Source organism: Oenanthe melanoleuca, chromosome 10, assembly GCF_029582105.1.
Source record: "Oenanthe melanoleuca isolate GR-GAL-2019-014 chromosome 10, OMel1.0, whole genome shotgun sequence".
NCBI classification, from domain to species: domain Eukaryota; kingdom Metazoa; phylum Chordata; class Aves; order Passeriformes; family Muscicapidae; genus Oenanthe; species Oenanthe melanoleuca.
Window position 1 is genome coordinate 13227796 of NC_079344.1, and position 24158 is coordinate 13251953.

General features: G+C 47.0%; 1 protein-coding gene and 2 long non-coding RNA genes across 16 annotated transcripts in view; 1 reads left to right on the forward strand and 2 right to left on the reverse strand.

Annotated features, from left to right (window-relative positions):
• LOC130257151 (uncharacterized) overlaps nucleotides 1–3007 on the reverse strand; it is a 27042-nt gene extending 24035 nt beyond the window's left edge. For all 11 annotated transcript variants that reach the window (XR_008841271.1, XR_008841272.1, XR_008841266.1 and 8 more), the window contains exon 1: nucleotides 536–3007. This is a non-coding gene — a long non-coding RNA (uncharacterized LOC130257151). The remainder of the gene's footprint in view (nucleotides 1–535) is intronic.
• NR2F2 (nuclear receptor subfamily 2 group F member 2) overlaps nucleotides 1–13982 on the forward strand; it is a 14966-nt gene extending 984 nt beyond the window's left edge. For 2 of the 4 annotated variants that reach the window (XM_056499392.1, XM_056499391.1), the window contains 2 exons: nucleotides 7631–8158; nucleotides 11365–13982. In XM_056499392.1, the coding sequence (XP_056355367.1) occupies nucleotides 7631–8158; nucleotides 11365–11639 (803 nt within the window). In that variant the 3' untranslated portion in view covers nucleotides 11640–13982. Of the gene's footprint in view, nucleotides 1–3919; nucleotides 5820–7609; nucleotides 8159–11364 lie in introns of those variants that run through there. The other 2 variants (XM_056499389.1, XM_056499390.1) reach the window with 2 other exon arrangements.
• A 3059-nt stretch (nucleotides 13983–17041) lies between these two features.
• Nucleotides 17042–23793, reverse strand: LOC130257154 (uncharacterized). The gene is made up of 3 exons (XR_008841275.1): nucleotides 23700–23793; nucleotides 23092–23205; nucleotides 17042–18131 (listed from the first exon to the last, which is right to left on the reverse strand). It is a non-coding gene; the product is annotated as an uncharacterized LOC130257154 (long non-coding RNA).
• Nucleotides 23794–24158: the final 365 nt, after the last annotated feature.

Here is a 24158-nt window from a genome sequence, read left to right on the forward strand (position 1 = left end):
TTAGCTAACGTGCGTCTTAAACGATCGTTTCTAAGGTTACGTGGGTTGCTCTAAGGAGGGGAAGAGGGGAGGGGGGCAGACCCAAGTATGTGTAATTGCAGCACCATCAGTTAGCACGTCCTTTAGCTAAATAAAGCAAAGCAGCAAACAAACAAACAAGCGAACAAACCCAAGGAGCGGACCCGGCTCGCAGGTCCGAGGCAAAGCGCCTCCGAGGCATTTCCCCAGGAGCAGCGCCCGGCGCTGCCGCCCCTGCCCGGCGCCGGGGCTGCTCGGGGGCAGCGCGGACAGACCTGCTCCGGAGGGTGGGAGGGCAGCACGAGGCTCTGAACTTAAGTGATAGGTATTAAACTGCCCGGGATCGCGTCGCCGTGGGCAGCTGGCAGCGTTTATTTGGGGGGTGAAGGAGGGGGAAAAAAAAATAAAAAAAAGAAAAAAGGTCGGTGGTGAAGGTAGAGCGCCGAGATCCCCTCTCCCCCTCCGGTCCCTTCCCTGGCTAAGCAAGTACAATGGAAAGAAGCTGGAATATACTCACCATCCGAAGGTGTGGTTGGCAGTTCGGCTGAGGCTTTAGGCATTTATTTATCCTTTCTTTTTTTTTTTTTTTTTTTTTAATATATTATTGGAAAATACGTAGATCTGACTTTAAGCTGCAGAAGTGTTTTTGCTCTGACAACAGCAAGCGAGGCACGGATCCTCGTTAAAAAAAAAAAAATCACAAAACAGGATCTCCCCCCCACCACCATCCCTTACCACTATCCCTTAAAAATACCTATTCGGCACAGCTCTCGCAGAAACCCTGATGCAGAAATCTTATAGTCCGGTCTAGGAGTGCTCAAGCCAATTAATTTTAAATCCTTAGGAATTAATCAGATTAAAATGTACAGAAGTTTCATTCTCGTATGCATACGTGAGCCAAAAGTCGTTTCCCTTTAAGAGATCCTTTTCTTTTAAAGTTGAATTTTAGGCAGATAAGAGACTTACACTAGGGGGCAGCCAGATACTGTACTTGCTCCAATCTTAAGCAATTTTTTTTCCTCTCTCACAGCATATGCTCTGATTTAGCACTGTAAATTTTTCAGAGGACCCAACTCTGACAGCCCCTGGTGATTTTCAAAGTACCACAAGCCAGTGGTTAAAAATTGCATTGACTTGGAAGTTCAGAGGCACACAATAGGAGCCACTTTCCCTATTCATGGAACTTCAGTGTGGTGGAAGAGAAAAACACACACATACTACATTGAGGGAGAAGAGGAATTCATTGAATTCTGTTAGACGTAACTGCTTTCCACTGAGTTCAGAGCGAAACTCGGTATTTGTTCGATGCTGTATTCATATTGCGATTTAATCTAGAAAGAATTAGAAGACTGTTAGGCAGCTTTCTGCCAGGAAAGCAGCTTCCCCCTCCTTCCTCTTCTCTTTTTGAAACCTAAAGATTTACACCGGCTCTATCCCCAACTCTATTTTAGCAAAATAAATCCTTCCACTCCCTCTCATTAAAATAAATTTACATCTGCAGTAAAATGGCAGGAGGGATGCGTTTGTTTATTTGGAAAACCAACACGGTCTCACTTTTAAACCAGAGCATTTCTATTGTCATTAGCCTCGGAGAAGGACAGTGGAGAATCTCCCCCTTCCTTGCGAGGCGCTCAGGTTTCGAGGATTATTTAGAGAAATTAGCTGCAGTTCATTTTTACATTCATCTCTTCTGTCTCAACCCACTCGCAGGGGTGTTTTCAAATAAATAGCAAAGCATCTAATAGTGCTAATAGATAGTTATATCGCTGCATCCCTCGAAGAGCAAATAGTTAATGTGGGGCATTCTTCATTAATGCTTGAGCAATCAGCGTATACGGCGGCTTTTAAGCGTGTATCAATGGGTTTTCATTTTTACGATCATACGTTCAAACTATTAATATTGTGCGTCCTGTTAAAACCGCTTTCTCTTCTTATTTCTGCGTTTGTTGGGACTGCGTTTATGTTTTTTCATATGGTGAATTAATCCTGTTTACTTTGTCAGATTCGAGACAGGAAAGGTTGGTGTTGGGTTGTGGTTTGGGTTTTGGCTTTTATTTTTTTTCCTCAGGAAATTCAACATCAGCAACAATCTGTGACTATTCCGTATTTTGAACCCCCACCTTCTCCTACCCTCCCCGAAAAGTGACCTCCTCAGCTCTGGGTTGTTTGGAAATCATAAGGCAGTTCCCCACATTTTAACCAGGAAAGGTTGCTTTCCCACTTTCTATCTTCCCAGTCCCTGCTGGTCACTGTTTCGGGTAAAGGTTATTTTTTGCTCCGTGAGGATCAATGGGATCGCTGCAGCCTTGTCTTTGAAACTGAGTCGCAAAAACCTCTTCGCCCGTGGGGTTTGAACACACCAGGTTTCCAGGCAGGACACTCAAGTCGAGGTGCTTTTTACAACTTTCCAACCATCTCCGCACCTGCGGCTTTAGCCACATGTATTCTTTCTGCGGCAGAAGTGTGTGGGCATGCGGCAACATGAAAAAGTGTGTGTGAGGAGGTGAGGGGCAATTACTGCCTTGCAGACCTGTGCCCAGGTCTGTGTCCCCGCGGCCGTGCTCGGTGACCGGCTGGGATGGGAGCGCTCACAGTCGCGTGTGTTCGCAGAGGAGGAATAGTCCGGCCGGGCATTTATCTGTCTATGTTAACATGTTTTCTATTTTATCTCTCCGTCCCTTCGCTTGTTCGAGTGTCTTTTGGCCATTTTCACCGGGAGACGGACTCGAGTCCCCGCTCCGCTGGCCGGTAGCTCCGTTCAGCGGGAAATAAACACGGCCACGCGCTCGGCTGTGTTACCTGCTGGCGGTACAGCACGGAGCTCGTGTTACAGTGTCGGGGTACGTGTGGTCATGAAACCCCCGAGCCCGCAAAACCCCGAAATAAAGTTAAAGGGGTTGAGGCGAGCCACGCCGCGGCGATGCCGCGCGAAAGGCACGGCTGTCACGCTCTGCGGAGCGGCGTGCCGGGCTCCGGGGCTGTCTGCAGCGGAGCGGCCGCTCCGGGGCGAGCGGGAACGAGGAGCGCTCGGGCGGAGCGGCGGAGCCCCCGCGCCCCGCCGGGCCGGGCCGGGCAGTGCGAGCGGCCGCTCCCGGAGCGCGGGCCGCGGGCACGCTCGGCTCGGCTCGGCTCGGCGCGGCTCCGCGGGCGGCCGGCGGGACACGGGGCGGCCGCGGCGAGCGCAGGTGCCCGGAGCGGGGCCGGGGGGCTCCGCCGTGAGACCCTCGGCGGGCCCTGCGCTTCCCCGACCGCTTTCGGGGGAACGCGCGGCCGCCCCTTCCCCGCGGCGGCGGCGGCGGCAGCGCCGGGGCTCGGCTTTACTTTATTCCACGGAGTTTCACCTCGGTTCAGCGCCTGCCTTCCGCTTCGCACCCGCCGCCCCCTCCGACCCCCGGGGCCGTGCCCCGGCGGGCCGCCCCAGGTGAGGCGGCGGCGGCGGCGGCGCTGCCGCGCTCCGCACGCCGGGCTCGCCCTAACCCCTGGCCCCGGCGGGCGGAGGGCGCGGGGCGGCGGGCGCGGGGCGGCGGCGGCGCTGGGACCGCGCGGGCGGCGGCGGCCGCCATGGCGGGCAGCGCAAGGGCGGCGCGGGCCAATGAGGGCCGGGGGGCGGGGCGCGCGCTCCTGGCCACTCAGGCGCCGGCCCGGTTGCCTTATAAGGCGCGCGGTCGCCATGGCGACGCGCGCTGAGTTGCAGCAGCCGTGTCAAAGTTCACTCTCCCGCCAGCGGGGCGAGCGGCCGGCGGGGAGCGCGCTCGCCGCTCCTCGGCCCACACGCCGCCCGCACCGCCCGCCCGCCCCGCCCCGCGCCGCCCCTCCCCGCCGCCGCGAGGGGAGGGGAGCGGGGGGAGCCCCTGCTTCTTTTTATTTTGGGGCGGGGGGGTGGGGGGGGGAAGCGCTGGCGCGCTCTCCCCGTGGTGATTTTTTTCCCCTCCTCCCTCCCTCCCCGGCTGAGGAGCGATGCTGCGCGCTGGGTTATGATCCTTCCCTCTCTCTCTCTCTCTCTCCCTCCTCCTCCTCCTCCTCCTCCTCCTCCTCCTCTCCTCCTCCTCCTCCTCCTCCTCCTCCTCCTCCCGCTCCCCTCTTTTATCATCCTGGCTGGCTGGGCGCTGCTGCGCTGGCGAGTTGACTCCTTCCCTCCCCCCCGCCCCGCGGCCCCCCTCCCCCTGCCCGCGCCGTGAGCACCGGCGGCGCGGAGGCGAGAGCCCACTTGCGAGGCGGCAGAAGCAGCATAAGGCAGCGCGGCGGCGGCGGCAGCGGCGGCGGGAGCGGCGGCGGCGGGAGCGGCGGCAGCAGCACCCGAGCGGCGGCGGGAGCGGGAGCGGCGGCGGGGACGCGGCGCGGCGGGAGCGGCGAACCGGCGGAACGGGGCAGAGCGGAGCAGAGCGGCGGCGCCGGAGAGGAGGAGGAACAAATAAACAATCATAATAATAATTCATAATAATCGTAATCCGTAACGATAATAAGAATTTTTTTATAAAACAAAAAAAAAAAAAAAAAAAATAAGAGAGAGCGAGGAGGAGGAGGAAAAAAAAAAAAAAAAAAAAAAAAGCCAACAGCCCCCCCACACCCCCGAGCCCAAAAGAGGGAGCGAGAGAGAGCAAGAGCGCAGCGGCCGGGCGGAGCGGCGGAGAGGAAGAATTAAAGCGAGCGAAGGAGGGAGGAGAGACAGAGCAGAGAGAGAGGAGGAAAGAGGAGGAGGAGGAAAAAAAAAGCCCACAAAAACAAAGCGATCGCAGTTGATGTTGCTGCTGCAAGCTGGACTTCCAAAAACTACGGCGAGACCGACCGCTCTCCGCGCCGAGAAGAGTCTCCTCCGCTGTGCGTGTTTTTTTCCGCTGTGTGTGTAATCTTTAACCTTTTATTCATTCTTATTTTGATGGCTTTCCTGAATGGCTGACTGCGAGCTTCCCTGGACCTGGCCCCCAGACACCCGCCTCTCCTCCTTCAACTACTCTGCTGCAGATCAGCTCTAAGAGAGAGAGAGGGAGATCTTTGAAGAGATTTTTTTTTTTTTCTCCTCTCTCTCTCTCTCTCTCCCCCTCTCTCCCCCACCCCCACCACCCCTTTACTTTGCTCTCCTGGAGCCCAGACAATCGACTCGCACCTCGCCCCCCCGCACACACACCTCCATCGCCCCGTGCTTCTGCACCTTCGCCGGTACCGGGAGATCCCCCCCACCCCGACCCTCCTGAAAAAAAAAAAAAAAAAAAAAAAAAAAGGCAAAACAACAAAAGAGAGAGAGGGAAAGAGAGAGAGAGAGAGGGGAGGACAAAAAATAAAAAGACTGCTGCAAAGCTGATCTGAAAAGCAAAGCAAACAAACTTTGAAAATAAAGGGGGAACAGGAAGTTTGGCAACGGTGTCCAATAGATATGGCAATGGTAGTCGGTGCGTGGCGAGACCCCCAGGACGATGTGCCCGGAGCTCAGGGAACGCAGCCTTCGCAAGCCCCGCCGGTGCAGGGACCCCCGGCCGGGGCCCCGCACACCCCACAGACCCCGGGGCCCGGGGGCCCTCCCAGTACGCCAGCCCAGACCAACCCGCCGAGCCAGCAGAACCAAGGAGACAAGCAGCAGCAGCAGCAGCACATTGAATGTGTGGTTTGTGGGGACAAGTCTAGTGGCAAACATTATGGCCAGTTTACCTGCGAGGGTTGCAAGAGTTTCTTCAAGCGGAGTGTAAGGAGGAATCTCAGCTACACTTGTCGTGCCAACAGGAACTGTCCCATTGACCAGCACCACCGCAATCAGTGTCAGTACTGCCGCCTCAAAAAATGCCTCAAAGTTGGCATGAGACGGGAAGGTATTGGGATTTCATTTGTTTTGCAATTTTTTTTTCACTCGCTGCGTTTTGGGGTTTGTTTGGTTTTCCTTTTTTTATTATTTTTAAATAATATATATAATTACTCTTAGCATTTTTAACCTTCCTCTCCAAACCCCAAACCCAACCAGAACCTTTCCTCCCCCCCACCCACCCCCCTCGAATAAACCAGCCAGAAACTTTCTCGTAATGAAAGAAAGCGGTGTTGGGCAGGGTGGGCAGGGAGGCAGGGGCTCTCGCATGCTTTCTCCTGCACTCGTAATTGATTTGTGTTTGTTTTGATTTTGCTGATGGAGGTTTATTGAAAGTGGATTTTTAGTTTCACGCTGCTTAGGAGCGAGATGATGATTCTGACGTATGGTTACTTTTCCTTCGTGTTTCCTCCTGCATGCTCAGCCTTAGCCCCTGTCCCCCGAGCAGCCCTGTGTGTGTGTGTCTGTGCGTGTGTGTACACACACACACGGAGCCTCCCGAGATGCACACACACACACACACACACACATATATATGTGTGTGTATATATATATCCTCCAGCACCCTGCCTTAGATTGCAATTTTACACAGGCGGTTCAAATTACTATTACAATGGGACTCACCCTACCGAGGCTCTACAGCACTCCACTGTGGATTCCCAGCCGGATTTTTCCTTCTTTAAAAATATATATATACACACACACATGTCCACGAGTGTGGTGTATATACACACTGCCGTGTGCCTGCCTTTTCTGGTTGTTATTACCTCACTTTTCTCTTCTTCCTCTTATTTTCTTGTTCCTCCGGGAGAGGCAGGAGGGGGTAGAGAAGGGATGGGGTGGGGGGTGTAAGGAGCAGTCCAGAAGTAAGTGTGGGGTGCTCGGGTCTCTGCAAGTGGAGTCTTTGTGATATAAAATTAGACGGGAAATGTGAGCCTGCAGTTTTCCAGTGCGTGCTCTGTGTCTGGACGCTGCTATGTAGGTTAAGGGTGAGGGGGCTTGGGACTCGCCGGGCTCCTCTCTTTGTGTTTCTGCAAGAGTAACTAACCTTGGAATACAGGCGATAACAAATATAAACCAAGCACATTTTTAGGCGTTCTCCCTTCTTGTCGTCTCGCTGCCTCTGAGCCCTTTTTCTCTCTCCTTTTTCTCTCGCTGTCACCGTGTAAATTTATTAACAAAATGAAAGGCCCACTTTCCATGGGCAGCGGGGGAAGGTGCCTTTGGATAATGCCCTCAGCCTCACCAGGGGACCTGCCGGGGATGTTGTGGGGTGATTTTGCCTCCTTTGGTATTTTTTACGAGAGGGGGTGATATATAATACCAGCAGCAACAATGTATTCAGTGGGCGAGAAACGCGTGTGGGACCAGAGCCGGGGATTTCGAACTGAAGTGTTTCTTCCTTCTCCCCTCCTCCCTCCCCATCCCGCTCCCCCAGCCTCAAATCAACGAGCTGTTTTAGGTGTAATGGAGAAAATACACAAAGACGTATCCTGCATCTCTTGAAGGAGGGGGTGGCAGGGGATGGGGGCAGCTGGACTGTGGTGTGTTTTGGGAAGTGAGGAGCTGGGCTCCCGCAGCAGCCCCGGTCGAGCCTGCAGCGTCCCTCAGCTTTTATTGTTGCTTTGACTTGACCCGAGAACTGCGGAGCCTTAGAGCGGGGCTGGGGCTGAACCCTGGCTGGGAAAATGCATGTTCCCCCTGAAGCTGGCCGGGTCCGGGGTCACACAGGCACGCACAAGCACACAAAGCAGGCTGTATTTGAACCGATGGTAGCAATTCAGATATTAATAGCTGTAGTTTCTTCTTTATTTACTGCAGCGGTCCAGAGGGGCAGAATGCCACCCACACAGCCAACTCATGGTCAGTTCGCCTTGACAAATGGGGACCCTCTCAACTGCCATTCCTACCTATCCGGATATATCTCCCTTCTTCTGAGAGCAGAGCCCTACCCCACCTCCCGCTTTGGCAGTCAGTGCATGCAACCCAACAACATCATGGGCATCGAGAACATTTGTGAACTGGCAGCTAGGATGCTCTTCAGCGCGGTGGAGTGGGCCAGGAATATCCCCTTCTTCCCAGACCTGCAGATCACAGACCAGGTGGCCCTCCTGAGGCTGACCTGGAGCGAGTTGTTTGTCCTCAACGCTGCCCAGTGCTCCATGCCCCTCCACGTAGCTCCGCTCCTGGCAGCTGCTGGCCTGCACGCTTCGCCAATGTCTGCTGACCGAGTGGTCGCCTTTATGGACCACATACGAATCTTCCAAGAGCAAGTAGAAAAACTGAAAGCATTGCATGTCGACTCTGCAGAATATAGCTGTTTAAAGGCCATAGTCCTCTTCACCTCAGGTAGGCGGCATTTCTTTGCTCCTTTTTTTTTTTTTTTTTTTTTTTTTTTTAATTTCTCCTTCCCCGGGCCCCCCTTGAGAACTGTTTGCTCTTGCAAAGTGTTATTGCCTGCACCCCATCCCTGCTCCCTGCCCCCCGAGAACCAGCGCGGTCTCTTTTCCCTTTAGGAAGCGGTGCCCTGTGCTCTCCCCTTCAGGGCCTCGGATCCGAGCATCCCATCTTCCAGGGAGAGCAAATCAGAAAAAAATAAAATAAAAATAAAATACACACACACGCTATTTTATTTTAAAGGAAAAAAATTAAACAAAACAGCCAAAATACACCCCAGCCCTAGCTGAATAATGCTGGGGAATGGGAAAGAAGGGGCCCGGGAAGAGGCACCCATTCGCCACGAGAGACTGCGCTCTTCCCATTGAAAATAATATTTTATTTAACAGTATAGCTCTGGGTTGTTGCATTTAATGACACGCATCCGAACAGCAGCAAAATCTGTTTGATGTTGTTAAATACAAGTCGTCCTATCAGTGAAATCACTTTAAAAAGAGGATCATTTTATGGGCAGCCAGGAAGGGAAAAAAGCCCTGCAGGATTAAAAATTGAATTAAAAAAAAAAACAAAACAACCAAGTTAAATGCGCAAATCTGAGTTTAAAATATGTTCCCTGCCATCCCATAAAATAAAATAAATCAACTTTGCAAAGAGCTGTCTCTGATTTAAACAGAATGTGGCAGTGAGCAGTTCTGTGTCATTTAAGCTAAGGGGAAAAGTTTGCATTTGTACCCAGCAGGAACTGCATAGTCCAAAGCGAGTAGCGGGTGCGAAAAGATCATTACCATAAGTAGACAGGGATAGTATGGAAAAGTAAGAGGAGGCTGAAGCTGCCGCTCCGCAGTGTAATTCCGGGGTGGCACAGCCATGACTCTCCCGAGGAAAAGACCTCGAGGTGTTTCTTAGATAATCAAAGAGGGGAGGGGGGGGGGGGAAATATGTGTCAACTTTTGCTGCCTAGAAATAGTGCATGAGTTATAAAGCAATAATTGAGTGCGTTGTGAAATCTAATTAGCTTGCACTAGAGTTTAACCTGGGTGAGTAATAATCCTGATATTAACTCTGGAGGCTAAATTTTTTTTTTTTTCATCTGAGGGGAAAAAAAAAAAAAAATCTGCTCGCTAATTTGTGCAATACGTTATCTCAGATCACTAACTTTGAGGCTGCACCGGCAACCCAGTGTGCTGGAGCCCTGGAAGTTTGGGGATTAAATTTAAAAATACATATATTTCGCCTGTAACTCATTTGGACGCTTGGGAAAGTGGCCACGCGATAAACATATGAATGGAAGCAGGACCTGCAAAATAATTACTCATCAGAGTTTTTTAAAGCCTGATATCAGGAAACAGGAAAAAAATGTAGTTTATGTGGGAAAAGAAGGGCTCACAATCCATTCCTTGTTGTGTTAAAGGGGGTCTGGGGAACGAAGTCATTTTCTGGACTTTGTCCAGGTTCTGGGTCGTGACCTAAACTTCCTTTTATATATTATTGCTTTACACATAAAAAACTTCTTTTTTTTTTTTTTTCCCTCCACACCCCCCCCCCCCAAATTACTCGTGCTAAATCCTGAGGTGATCAATGAGCAGGGCACTTCTAGCCACAGGGAGACAGGGATCCCGAGTGGGAAGGGGTATCCATGGGGTGCTTATTTTATTTTTCTATCGTTTTTCTAGGATGCATTTTCCTCTCCCTCGCTCAGCCGCTCAGCGAGGATCCCACACACACTCACATCCTTCCCCAGCCCCTGCCCAGCTCACACCCACACCAAGGAGTTTATTTCCAATCCTGCCTTTTCTCCCAAATCACTTTTTTTTTTTTTTTTTTTTTCTTTTTTTTTTTTGAGCCTTCTGAGAAAACAATCGTCCGATCCTGTCGTAACTGTTTAATTTATGACTATTTTCAAAATGGGAGGCCTGGCGTGTAAATTGCCTCCCAACTAGATAAACGTTTCTTGTTATCTGATTCTGGGGAAGACAGCCACATGCAAAAAAATATAGGGTGATGCTTGCAGCTTCTGCAGCACCCCAATAACCCTTCCTGATGTAAAGCAGACACACATAGATGCATATAATGTTTGCTGCAGCCTCTTTTAAGAGGGAGGGGGGAAAAATCTGGGTTCTAATGACTCGCAGAATATGCATGTGTTAGCCCTGTGCCTAGGAAAGCCACAGGGAGGTCAGGTCACAACCTGTGCTCTTTCAGCACAGACGTCTCTGATTTAAAGGGAACTTATTGTATTTTAGCGTATCAGGGAAAAAAAAAAAAAAAAAAAAAAAAAAAAGAGAGAAAAAATGTCCAGACCCTATCAGGGAGTTTTCTTCTTGTAAGGGCCTTTAGGTTTAAAAAGAAGAAGAAGAGGAAAAAAAAAGAGGGGGGAGTGGAGGGGGGGGAAGAAAGAAAGAGAAAAGAAAAGAGGGGGGAAAAGAAACAGCTCAAATGAACAGAGAGATCACAGTTTGCATGGCTGCCTCTGAATAGGCTAAACTGACAAGATCAGTTTTAAAGGGCCACTTAAATCAGTTTCAAAGACTGAAGAAAAACGCGTTGTCTTCTTTGGGGGAGAATCTGTTGCTGGATCCGGGGCGCCATTATCTTTGGCTGGGCCAGTTTTTTATTATTATTATGATTTCTATCACTGTGAGTAGTATTCCTTCTCATTGCAGGGTTAGGCTCTCCCCAATTATTTTCCAAGGAGGGGGGGTGTGGAGAAATAGTGGCTCCCTTTCCCCGCTTTTGACTCAAGCCTTCCCTGCCCCCCCGGCCTTTCCCCCAAAAATACAGATATATGAAATTAGGCTTGGCCAGCAGCTCCTTGCCAACCCCTCAGGTCTGTCGTGCCATTGGAAATCTCGACTCTGGGAGCTGTGCTCAATCCTAAAGGAGACCCTCTAGAAGAGAGAGAAATACAAACACACACACATGCACAGAGAGATTGTCCCTTTTGGTAAAACCCACTTAAACTCTGGGGGGCGAGGTGATGGCGCACGATCGACTCTTAAACCTAGACATTAAAAAAAAAAAAAATTCAAATTAAAAATTTTTAAAAAACACAAACCACCAAAAACCTTTTTAATCTGATGATTGCTTTCTTTTTTTTTTTTATTTTCTTTTCTTTTTTTTTTTTTTTTTTTTTTTTTTTTTAATACACTTTCTTCTAGATGCCTGTGGTCTCTCTGATGTAGCCCATGTTGAAAGTTTACAGGAGAAGTCACAGTGTGCTTTGGAAGAGTATGTTAGGAGCCAGTATCCCAACCAGCCAACACGATTCGGGAAGCTATTACTACGTCTCCCCTCCCTTCGCACTGTCTCCTCTTCTGTCATAGAGCAATTGTTTTTCGTCCGTTTGGTAGGTAAAACCCCCATAGAAACCCTAATCAGGGATATGTTACTGTCTGGCAGCAGTTTTAACTGGCCTTACATGTCCATTCAATAAAACATTCGAGAGAGAGAGAGAGAGAGAAAAAAAAAATACAAAAATTCAAAAAAAAAAAAAAAAATTCGAAATTGTGAAGGGAGATGAGAGTGAAAGGAAAGCAAATGACATTTGGGTTCTGGTTGTTTCTTAAATTTCCTTCTGCTAAGAAAGGATGTAAAAGGATGTTACAAGTTTGCTAAGAGAAGACAGGAAAAAAATAATGGACTGTGAATTTAAAAAAGAGACTGTCAAATGAACTTTTACAGAATGCATTAAAAACTCCCGTGTTGTTCAGAAAAAAAACTTGCTACTTATCATTTTTTTTGTAAAAAATTAAAAAGAGGGAAAGAAAAAAAGAAAGAAGAAGAAAAGAAACGATGGTGGGCTTTTTCTTTTTTTCTTTTTTCTTCTTTTTTTTTTCTTTTTTTTGGGGTAAACTTTTTAAAAAATCTCGCTTAAAGTGCATTTAAAGGAAATTTGGAGTAAATTAGCAGAACGGAAGAAAGTAAGTCTTTTTTTTCCAAATTATTAATTGTCCTATGTGTCTATGTACCTATAGCTGTTCTTTTTTGTATTTTTCTGGTTTCAAACCAGTTTATTCTGTGGTTCTATAATAATTTTTGATATAACCTTGGCTTCTTTAAAAAAAAAAAAATAAACTGTGTATCCTTAAAATATATGTTCTGAAAGAATTAAAACTGAGTCCACGAAAGTATCATAGGAAGAAAGGAAAAGAGAAAAAAAAAAAAAACCCTCAACAACACAATGATGGAAGCGCACTTAAGGTGGTGACCCAAAATCTAGCTTGAAGCTGAGAGAGCTATAATTATATAGACCCGAATGAACCACACGTGTCATATAACTCCCCCCAAATCTAGGTTTTTTGATATTTCGGACAGAAAATGAACTGTGGGGATTTATTATAGGTAGAAGGATTTTGTGTCCAAGACACACTACGGTTTTGATTTAAAAAAAACAAAAAAAAACAAAAAAAAAAACCAAAAAAAAACAACAAAAAAAACATGCAAACAAGCAAAGTGAACTTTTGTAATTTGAATTGGGTTCCACATAGTTCATCATGAATTGTTATTAAACTCCTCTATCTGTTTGTATATTTGCAAGCCCTTTGTATTATAATAATTGTTGATATTTTCCCTTTTTAAAAAATACCATTGAAATCAGCATGACAAAATAACACTGTTGGCACTTATAGATAACGTGATTGATTCAGTATCTTAGAGTTTACAGTTTTGTGTTTAAAAAACTGAAGGTTTTTTTTTTTTAAGTGCAACATTTCTGTATACTGTAAAAGTTATAATAACTGAACTGTTTGGTCGAGTCTTTGTGTGTTATATTCCAAGGAAAATTGAAAGTATTCAGAAATTAAAATATTATTTGATATCTGAAACTTGTTTGGCTGTCATAAATGTCTTTCAGAAACCACATTACTTCTCTATAGTTTGCAGTCATTTAAGTCCATAGGCGATTGATTTGTTTACTTGTCACAGTAAGTTTGTAGCAGATGTATTGTAGTGTATTTACCTGTTTAATTCCGGGATGGGGGTGGAGGACTTAAGTTCGTGGTTTATCTCTGGTTTTAGGAAGTACTATGCTGAAATGGTAAACCATCAACCCCCACTCATCTAATCCTCCTGTTAATTAAAAATGGATTTTCTGGGAAAAAAAAAAAAAAAAAAAAAAAAGGCCCTTATTTTTGTCACACTTAAGTGCCTGCGTAGGAAAGGTATTGTTGTGAAAAAGTATTAGAAATCTGGAGATCAGTATCTATTTTATGATCAGAATGGGGCGAAAAATCTTTTGTAAATGTCTGACATACGCGCACAAGATCATTCAAGCAAGGTAATAGCAGTATTGTAAATATAGGTCAGTTGTTTGCAATGAGTTTTCTTTAAGTATGTGTGATTTTTTATAATACTCCGTAGTTGCCATCTATCGTTGTCACTGAGAGGTCTTCAAATGGAGTGGCTTTAGCTTCTAGCACTGAGGAGTCGGTTTTTAATGTATATATACTCTCAAGTGGATTTTTTTTTTTTTTTTTTTTTTTTTTTTTTTTACCTTAGACTGTGAAAGCATGACCACAGGTCATCTCTCTCTTTTACATATGGGCTATATGTCTGTGTGTACGCTGGCACGCAGACACGCGTGGGCGTCCCTGGCTGTCCCCAGTGGAGGCTCAGGGCCCTTTCCCGCAGCCCTGGCACGGGCACAGCTCCCACCGGGACTGGGACCTGCCCGGGCGGGTGGCGCAGCGCCGGACACACCGCTGGGGAACGCAGCGCTGTCCCGAGCAGGCAAAAAAAACCCCACAAAATAACCCAACCCAAACCTGAAGGAAGGCAAGATGATGTGGTTTTTTGCAAGGGGTTGATATTTTATTTCGTGTGTGTGCGTGTCAATATTTTTTTTTTCTTTTCTTTCTCTCTCCCCCCGCCCGCCCTCCCCTTGGTCTATAGCAGATGCTTTGTATGTGAAAGCTTGCAATTTTGTTCTTGTCTGAGGCTTCCCCCTCTCCCTTTTTACCACACGTAACTACACCATGTTGTGGTTTCACAAAAAGAGAGAGAGGGAGGGAGAGAGATCATTCTGTAAAGTCGATTAAACCCTGATCTTTAGTGTGTTCCAGTTAGACACATCTGTACTGGGGGCTGAGGGGCGTATGACTGTGAATTTGAGCAGAGTTTTACATCTGAATCATGGCTCCTTTTCTATAAATATATAAATATATATAAATATATAAATATACTATTATTGCAGGGGAATTGCTGACCTCTAGATTTAGCTTTTTCTATTGCAAGTGCTATCCATGTGAGTGTGTGTGTGTGAAGTTTTTATGCTTACTAAGAACACAGGATCTTGACTTGTTTGTTTTGTGTTAGTTTATTGTAAACAACCATTTGTTGTAAATTGTTATTGGCATTAAATTATAATTTATGATTTTCAAATCCAAAACATTCTCTGCTTTTTATGTTTTAAAGCCTGTAAGCTATCTCTGTATTTATAAGTTTCTTGCAGCGAGCTTTGGTTCACAGAGAATAATAGTAAACAGAAAATGCACCAGGGTTAAATAAAAACACACACACACACACACACGCACGCACACACACAAGCCCCGTGTATATATGTTTGGAATGCTCAGAGGAGGATTTGTTTAGGGACTTCAGTTAGTTTTAAGTTTATAGCATTTAAAGAAAGTTTTTCTTTTCATGCTGAGTTAGAACAAAAGATCTATCCAAAGATTGAATTGGACAAAAGAGGAGGGTTGGGATCGAGAAGCTTGTTCTATGTTGAATTGAGGAGAACCTTTTTTTTTTTTTTTTTTTTTTTTTTTTAAGAAAAGGGAAAAAAAAAAAAAAAAAAGCTGTTAAACATGGCGACTCTTTCCCTCTAAGTGTCTAATTTATTTTATTTCCTTGCGATTCCCCCCTTGCCAACCCTCCCTTTTATTATATTTTCTGCTTTAATCCGATCTTAGCTCGCTCTATTCCTTCCCCCCCACCCCTGCCACCGGGACTGGCGGGGAAAGACCCAAGGGCGACCCGGAACGACAGCGAGAGCTGCGGAGCCGCCCGCGGTGCAACCCTCCGCTCGGGAAAGGTCTTCTTCACCCCCCTTCCCCTTCCTCCTCCTCCTCCTCCGCTCCGCTCTCCCCTCCCCGCTCGGCTCTCCCAAACCTCTCCCGGCCCCGCCGGGGGGCGGCGGCCCCGCGGGGCGCGGAGGGGGCGCGGGCGGAGGCGGCTCCCCAAGTTCAGACAAAAGCGGGGGCTGGGGCCGGAGGAGGCGCCGGGCGGGCGGTGCCAGCCCCTGGTGTGAGCGAGCGTGTGTGTGAATGAGCGTGTGCGAGTGTGTGCAGCCGCGCGTGTGTCCGTGCGCGCCCGCGGAGCCGTGCGCGGGGCTCTGCCCCGGGGCCGCGCCGGGCGGCTGGCAGGCTTTTTGGAGGTTGTTTGTTTTGTTTTGGTTTGTTTTTTTTTGAGGTTTTTTGGAGGCTCGGCTGAGCAGCGGTGGGGATGGAGTGGGAGGGGTGCGCACAGCGCTGCGCGGGCGCGGGCGAGACGCGTGGGAAAGTGCGCGGAGCCAACATGGCGGCCCCGCGGCCGGAGCTCGCCCCGCGCACCGGGGGCGCCCCGCGGCCCGTCCGCGGCCCGTCCGCACGCCGGTGACCTGCGGCAGCATCTCCCCCGTGCGAGCGCCGCGCGGTGCGGCGGGGTCACCCCGGCCCCGGCCGGGACCGCGGGGTGCGCGCCCGCAGGGAGCGCGGCATCCCCGGGACGGGCCGGACAACGGGTGGGGGGACGCGGGCAAAAAAAAAAAATAAATAACAAAACAAAAACATTAAGAAGAAGAAAAGGGGGAGGAAAAAAAGAGGGATAGCGAGGAAAAGGCAAGGATGTTTCTTGGCGCTCCGTAACCGCCGCTGATAACGAGCGGGATGTGGGAATGGAGATGGGTTTTATTTTTATTTCTTTCTCTCTTTCTCTTTTTTTTTTTTTCTTTTTTTTTTTTTTTTTTTTTTTTTTAATTAAAACTTTAGTGGGTCCTGGGGATCGCGCTCGCTTCGCTTTGCTTTGTAGAATGGAAAGAGATACACGGAGAAATGCAGGCCTTGTCAGGATTTATTGAAGTTGGGTTTAAAAAACGTGCTTCAGATGATTTTTCCCATTTTCTCAGATTTCAAAGGCTCCCCGCAGTGCGGCTGCCTAATTAATGGTGAAATTCAACTAAATCTAATTATGCAGTAATTTTAAAGCAGTTAGTCCTGGGCGCTGCTTTGTAATAGGAACCCAGTTTTTAAAGTTTGCTTAATGTGTTGGTTTAGGGAGCTGGGGAGGAGAAGGGTGTAAGGGACAGAGCTGTGGGGTTGGTTTTTTTCCTTTCCCCCTTCTCCCCTTCCCCCCCCACCCCCCTTCGTAAAGCAAAGAAATGCAAAATATAAACCCAAAACAGCCAGCGAAAGGCAAGGAGAGAGGCTGTGTTATCCCCTCGTATGTGATACGGGTATTGAGTGAGAAGCACCAGCGAAAGTGTAAATAACACAGTACTTAATAGGGACCATAAAGGTATTCCTGGCCTGTGGATTTCCAAGTGCCGAGCTGTTTTAGAGAGGATCTTGAATCCTGCGGTAATAAAGGGGCAACGGAGACACACAGCGTCTCTTCTTGGGAAATAGAAACCAGATTTCTGCTATTGAACATCTATTGTCATTAAGAGGAGAGGCTTGTGCTCGCGAAGTTATAAATCTTATCACCCTTTTGATAACACAGTTGTAATCAGTTAGCATCGCATTCAAACCCAATTGTAAAACTGCCTAATTTAATATGTCATACATGTCATTAAAACTTTATTTTTCCCACTTCTCTTTTTTTTTTTTTTTCCCCCCTTCTCTCTACCCATCCCCCCCCAAGTAAAATGTCAACAGATCTGGCTGGTAACGTGCAGCAGGGAGAGCCCGAGGTGGCTGCGCTGCTCCGGGGGCGAGCCCGGTGTTATGATGAAGAGGGTTTGCTTTCTTCCCATCTAGGTAATCGGAAGCGTTTCTATCATATTAGAAGTATAGGGGAAAAAAATAATAATAAAAATAGAGAGGGGTGGGAGGCAAGGGAGAGAGGAAAATGAAATCCTTCTCCTTCCTTCAGAATTGCCATCGCTCAATGAAGTTCTTTGAAAGAAACTTGTCTTATGATTAGCTAAGCAAACACATCTGCTTTCCTAGTTTGGGCTTAGCTAATTATCAAAACAAAGGGGCCGTTTCTTCTTCTACCTTGCTGGAAAGAAGATGTTATTTCAGGAGTCCTGTCCCTCCTCCCCCCACCTCATCCACACACACACGCAGCCCCCGTCCCAGCCCTTCCCTGCCAAGCACCACGCTCCTTTTATTGGGATTACCGATGGGGAAATGAGTTTGCGCACTCCTCTTCCTAATGTTAAGCTTTATCATTACCTTCCTTGGAACAATATTTTTCCAACCAAATGTCCCTGCGGCAGGGCGGAGGGTGGAGGTGGGAAGGGGAAGGGAGGAGGGGGAAGGTGGTTTTGAATTGCGGACCAACTTCGCAGCTATTTGAATCAAGGCTGCACTCGGTTGATTTTAGTTGACAGAGCGTGTGTTGAAGCTGAACTCTATAATTTGCACTTCTGTTCTTTTATTAGACTTGGACAACGAACTAATGAGCTTTCCCCCACCACTGTGTCACTTGTATTTATTTTCTTTCGGAAACTTTTAGATAGAAGGAGTGTTCTCGCAAAAGGGCAGAGGTGGAGGGAAGGTTTCGCGTGGTGGCTATTTATTTATTTATTTTCCTGGAGGTGCAGGGATCAACTCTGTGCTTGTGCGGATGTGCCTGTGTGTGTGTGTGTCCCTGTCCCCGGTGAAAGGCGACCCACGGGGTGTTAGAGGAGGAGAAGCTCCGAGCTACATGTGTTATCCGGGCGATGCTGCCCTTAGAGCGACTCGGGTGGTGGGAAGGTAACGCGGAGGCGATCCTCGCAAGACGCCTGGAAAAAAAAAAAACCAAATATATGTATGTGTGTATAAATCATTGGTCCTGAGGCAGAGGTTCCGCGGTGCGGGCGCGCTGTGGAGCGGAGGGCAGTGAGCGGCGTGAACCCGAATTTGATCAGATCTCTGCAGGAGCGGGTTAACTTCATAAAAGCGAGAGGTGGCTTTAAACATGTACCTGAGAGACGATGGAAGGAAAGGGGCTTGAAAGAAAATAGCAAGGTTTAAAATATACGTATATATTTAAGAAAGGGAGAAAAAGCCCAAAGGAAGGGTTTCCGCACACACAAAAATGAGGGTGAAATGTTTGTCACTACATGCCCACCAACGCATGAAGCCGTATCCATCGCTCGGAGCCTGCTCCATCCGTGCGAGTCGTGAGATATTTTGAATTTTGATTCCAGCGTGTTTTCTTTGAACTGGGCCTTTCGGTTTATTAAGGCAGGAAGAGGAACTCAGCAATCCTCTTTGAAACACGCTTGGTTTAACTATTTTACACAAGTTTGCCCAGGTCCCTGGAGATTCTCCAGTTGAAGAAGATTGAAATTAGAGTTAAAAGCTGGCGGGGGGGAGGTGTGGGGGGTGTAAGAGGGGTAAGGGGGTGGAGGGCGAGTGTGGAAGAGGGTGATGAATCTATTGTAAATGCTCTCCTGTATTCTTGTGTGTTGGGGAATGGAACAGAAATCTGCGTCGCCTTGTTTGATCCATACGCGCGCATCTGCGTGTCCGAGTGCATGGCTCATACTCTGTATGGAGACATGCTCGCACAGCTATAGGCCACGATTAATATTCCCAGAAATGCAGGAGAAAAAAGCTGGTATTTAGCGGCCATACGGAGAGGCGCACGCTGCCTGGTTCCCAGCAGCTTCACTCCCAAACTTTGCCTTTCCTTTTGTTTTGTTTTCTTTATTCTTTTTTTCCCCCTCCTTCTTGTAAATTGCTGTTAACGTGTGTCTTTATGTTCTGTCTATAACTAGGATGTAATCAGGCGCCCCATGTCTCTCTCTGAAAGCATTTAATAAATGTCTATTAAAGCGCTACAAATGTAAGATAAATTTAGTGGCGCTGCTGTCTCCCTGTATCCAAACGGTAATGATGGATTTATCAACAGGGATTCGCCTTCAGCGCGGTGAGAGAGATTTACTCAACAAATAAGTCGGAAAAGCACCCACCCAAATACAATCATTTATACAGAAACTGATTTCTTTACAGCACCACAGATTCGAGGGAACATACAGCTTATTGCCTTTTTTTTTTCCTTCGTTTTTTCTTTTTTTTTTTTCCTTTTTTTTTTACCCGTCCTCCTTTTTTTCCCCCTCCTTTTTAACATAATCAGTGGAGCTGGGAGAGTGTGTCTGTCTCTGTTTTGGGAGTGTTTGCTTGCTTATTGCTGGTGGAAGCTCCCAGACTCGATCAAACCCGGATCAATGCCTAATTTCTCGGCATCACTCTCTCTCTTCTCCCCCCTATTTTCAAGTATTTTTTTCCCTTTAGCCCCAAAATATCTGCGATACGTGTATTCGGTATCAAAACCAGTCAAGTTTCGAAGTCCAAGGTGAATAATAAAAGAGGGGGAAATTGTCCCTGAATTATTTGCGTGTCGCTTCATAAATGCTTGCGAGCGGCTCTCAGGAGCCACACCACCTCGCAGAGATGCTGCCTACCTCTGCTGAAATTTCCCTCTCCTTTTTCTTAGCCTTTGCTTTGAACCCTACCCCATAGCCTACTGCACGCGAATAAAAGGAATGAACTCAGAAAGAGGCACCATTCATTGTTGGATTCAAGCACTGTCAAAAAAAAAAAAAAAAAAAAAAAAAAAAAAAAATTACTGAAATGCAGCCACATAGCGCCCTTAAGATTATTTCCCTTTCCTAGAAAGTAGCTCCTAACCTCAGATTTCTGCCCCCTCCCCCTTCTTCCCTGGTTTTATCCCCCCCCCTCCCCCCCCACACCCTTGACCACATCTTTCTCCGATTCGCCTTGGAGAAAAAAAATTGCATGTGCTGATGTGATGGAGCCCTTTAAACAACGGGCATGTGAGAGCTGTATTCACTCTGAAACATTACCCCTATTTTCTGAATTTCCTTCCTTTCAAATAGCTGCTCGTATCTTACTATCCTGGATCCCTGATTTAAGCATCCTCAGTTCTAGGAGCTTGTTAGATACATCTACATTTTAATTTAATTTAATTTCGGTATTGTACTTAAAGCAACAATAAATAAACCCGAGAACTTGTGTTTTCCTTTGCAGAGAGTTTTTTATTCTTCTCCAGAAATTTCATTGAGATGTCTCTGTACTTTGTTTGTCAGTTATCTTTGTTCCTTTTAAATAAAGGGCTTTTAAATGGACTTATTGCTCCCAGCGTGGGTTCTTCTCTCTAAATGTTAGAAAATTGTGCCATCTACCCGCTATTCTAAGTACTGTCACACTCGGAGACCTCCAAGGACCTTCCAGCCCCAACTTCAATACAACTGTGTCAAAGGGTGCCTAGTAGCGAGAGGAGAAAGGTTTGCGTGGATTTTACAGATTTCCAGCCTGAATCGCTCTCTGAAGCGCCAGAATGATCTGCAAAGATGCAGTTGGCTTCCTTTGATGGCTGGCGCTCCGGCCCCAGCTCCAACCCAAGCCTTTGCAGGAACTAATGAAGCCTCCCTGCCTTTAGCTACATGGCACTTTCTCTCCAGTGCATAGTTTTCCTGCTAATTTTAGACACGAAAAGTGTGGGTGTGCAGGGAAAGGGGGGAGGGGGCAGTCAGTCTTCTGTCGTAAATTTTTTTTTTTTTTTTTAAGAGAAATAGTCAGATATTTATAGCCATGGCCTCTAATGCTGCAAATATAGTGTTGTTAATTGAAAAAAAAAGTTCTCTCGCTGGGGTTGGTTCTGGCTGATTAGCTGAGGATGCTGCTGGCTGTGTTTCCAAGGGCGGGATGAGCAAAACAGAAATGTATATAAACTTTACAGGCCTTTTTATCTCCACCCCAATACTTTGCACAGTAACCCAGTTCTACCTCATTAGCCCAACTGGAACATTAGTGCTCAGGTTTAAAATTAGATATCAAAATCTTTCTTGCTCGTGGGTAAGTAGAAATAGTTGGGAAGGTGCCTTATTTTTTTTTTCCTTTTCCACTAAAACTTAAAATCAGAAGTGCCTTCTGAATCAGTTAAAATGGATTATAAATTTTCAGGTTTCCGTAATAATGTAGTTACATGCCTTCGAAATTATTTTTGCATCTCTTAGGAGTATCAGGAGAGAACTGAGGGTGTTGGACGAGTATCTATGTGTGGGGAAAAAACAGTGATACGCTTTATGACTTTTATGACTTGTTTCACACCGTTCAAGAAATGGAGTTTCAAGCAATGTACAATTAAAACTATATTGCTCTTTGGACAAATTCCAAGAAACTTCAGAATCAATTAGTTTAGATCCTTGAATACTTGTTGCTAATACAGATATATATATATATAGATAGATATAGATATAGATAGATATATATATCTGATATCAAAGAGCAAGGCAAACTTGCCAAGCACGGCTCTGCTCCAGATGTAATTTTTAAGTCCCTGCTATATAGACCGGAGAAGCTGCACAGAATCGCTTCTCCAATTTCTCATTTTTCATCTATTCCTGTCAGAATATCCAGGCATCACAGAATCATTTTTCTCTCCCATTTTCCGCCCCCCCTCCCACCCCCCCACCCAATCCCCTCTTTCGTGCCCTTTCGAGCTTTTCGGGCAGTTCCGCCATTCGGGGTTTTTTTTGTTTGTTTGTTTGTTTGTTTTTCCGTTTGATACTTCCCAGTGTGTTTTTAACCATTCCCGTGATTATTTATATTAGTCAGGTACTAGGGTTAAAACTTTATCCTTCCCTACCCACAAACTACCGCCCCGCAGGCGAAGCCACATTCAGCCACTCTTAATTCCCAGGTTTAAAGATAATCCTAATTTTGAAAGCGGCTTCACCAGCCGCTCTCTTCCATTGATCACAAACTGTTTAGTCATCTTAAGTGCGATTTTCCATCCTTCTCCAATTTTTTTTCTTTCCCCTTGCCCCAGAGCCTTTTCCAGACCACATTTCTGGTGGCTGCGGCTGGCGGTGGGAGCGGGGCTCTGGCGCTGGGGCCGCAGCTGCTGGGGCTCAGCTCCGGGCACCCCAAATCATCCCGGTGCCTTCCGTTTCTTCCTCGGAGATCATTGTCCCTCCCTATTCTTTGCAACGTTTATTTTTCTGGACAAGAAAGTCGTCGCCCGCTGCAGATGTAATGGATTCCACACGCAGGTTTTCCTTCCTGCAGAATCTAATCTCAGCCAACAAGTTTCTGCCTTAACTCCTGTATCGTTATTAGTGAACGACCGCTGGAAATTAACTGTACAAGTGACCTCAAATTTCATCCTCTCGACAAACAGTTTCATTTAGCCTTAAAAAGAAGCTAAAAAAAAATTTAAGCTCACTAAAGTAGTAACAATGAAAATAATAATAATAATAATAATAAACAACTCTGACAGAGGAATATGCAAAATATCTTGAGGATAAAGCCTTAAATGAGACATTTGACATCCAAACTAGTTTTTGCACTGACACTGCAAGAGGCTCAAAGGAGGAGTGAGAGGAAGGGCTGCCATCCAGCAAAGTTTGCTGGACTTTATTCAGATAAAACTCGATCTTTCTCTCCCTGAAGCCAATGGCGAGCTTGTACAATAGGAGGCAGGTCAGAGCACATCACACTGCCCATATTGTCTTTTGAAACATGGGAAGAACCCTGCCACCTTCCTCAGCTGCCTTTAAAAAAAATATTTTTATTATGTTCCATGCCTGATAGACATCCCCTCCCCGGTCGTGTTTTGTATTTCCTAGTCCCTTTATAGGAGGATGATTCATTTTGCGCTGTCACTATTTTCAATTTTGTGGGTTTACTGATGTCTTACTAAAAAAAAAAAAAGAAGTACACTTTTCCTACCCCAAAGGTCTCATTAGCCTCCGCTGGCTGCTTTTTAGACAGCAGCTCAGTCTCTCTCCTCCAGCTGAATTTGTCCAACCCCTTCATCTTCTCATGTTTTATTTCAAGGTCTCACTAAAAAAAAAAAACAACAACAACATTAAATCCCCAAAAGGTCAGCCTCTCCCGGCTGTAATATCCCCGCAAGCCTCCCGCAGCCGCGGGGCTGGGTCCGTGCTCCCGCTCCGGTGCCGCTCCGGGGAGCGGCGGGGCCGGGGCTCCGGGCGGGTCGGGCTGCGGGGCCGGGGGTCCGCAGCCTCCCCCGGGACAGCCCCGGCCGCAGCCCCAGCACCTTCCGCTCTCTAGCTCCTCGCACGCTCTGGCGAGACCTTACTGTTGTTGATATTGCTAATACCATTATTATTATTATTATTATTATTATTATTATTATTATTATTATTATTACTACTACTGATACTCGAATGTGTGCCTGTTTGTCCCCGCCACCAGCGTGTTTCAGAGCGATTATCTCATATCTTTCCTGCAGCAGTAAGCTATCCTTCAGCCCCGGGTCAGGCATTGATCTCTCTGCAATGTAACAAACGGCCGGGTTAATTTTCCCTCATTACCATTTCCATAGCCCAGGCTGCACACACAGGACGGAGCCCTCCAGCCCGCAGCCGCTGTGTGCGGCTCAGGGCGCGCACACGGACACACACCCGGACAGACGGACACGGGGACATGTGTCTGACAGCGCCCAAACCTCGCAGCACCCCGGGCAGCGTGGGGCGCGCTCGCTGCCTCTCGTGTCACTTTGCCTGACCCCCCCTCTTTGTACGGATTTGGGGTTTTCTTTGGGGTTGTATTATTTTTTAAACGTTGTTCTGCTCGTTATAAATTAGATGGATTTTTTTTTTTTTTTGCTCACCCCGTTTACTTCTTAATCTTTTTTTTTTTTTTTTTTTTTTTTTCATCGAGTCTTTTCATTCACTGGTTGCAAAAGAAAAGGGGGTTGGTCAACACCAAAATGGCAAAGTTCAGCTTGGAGAGAAAAAAAAAAAAAAAAAAACAACAAAAAAACCTCCAGC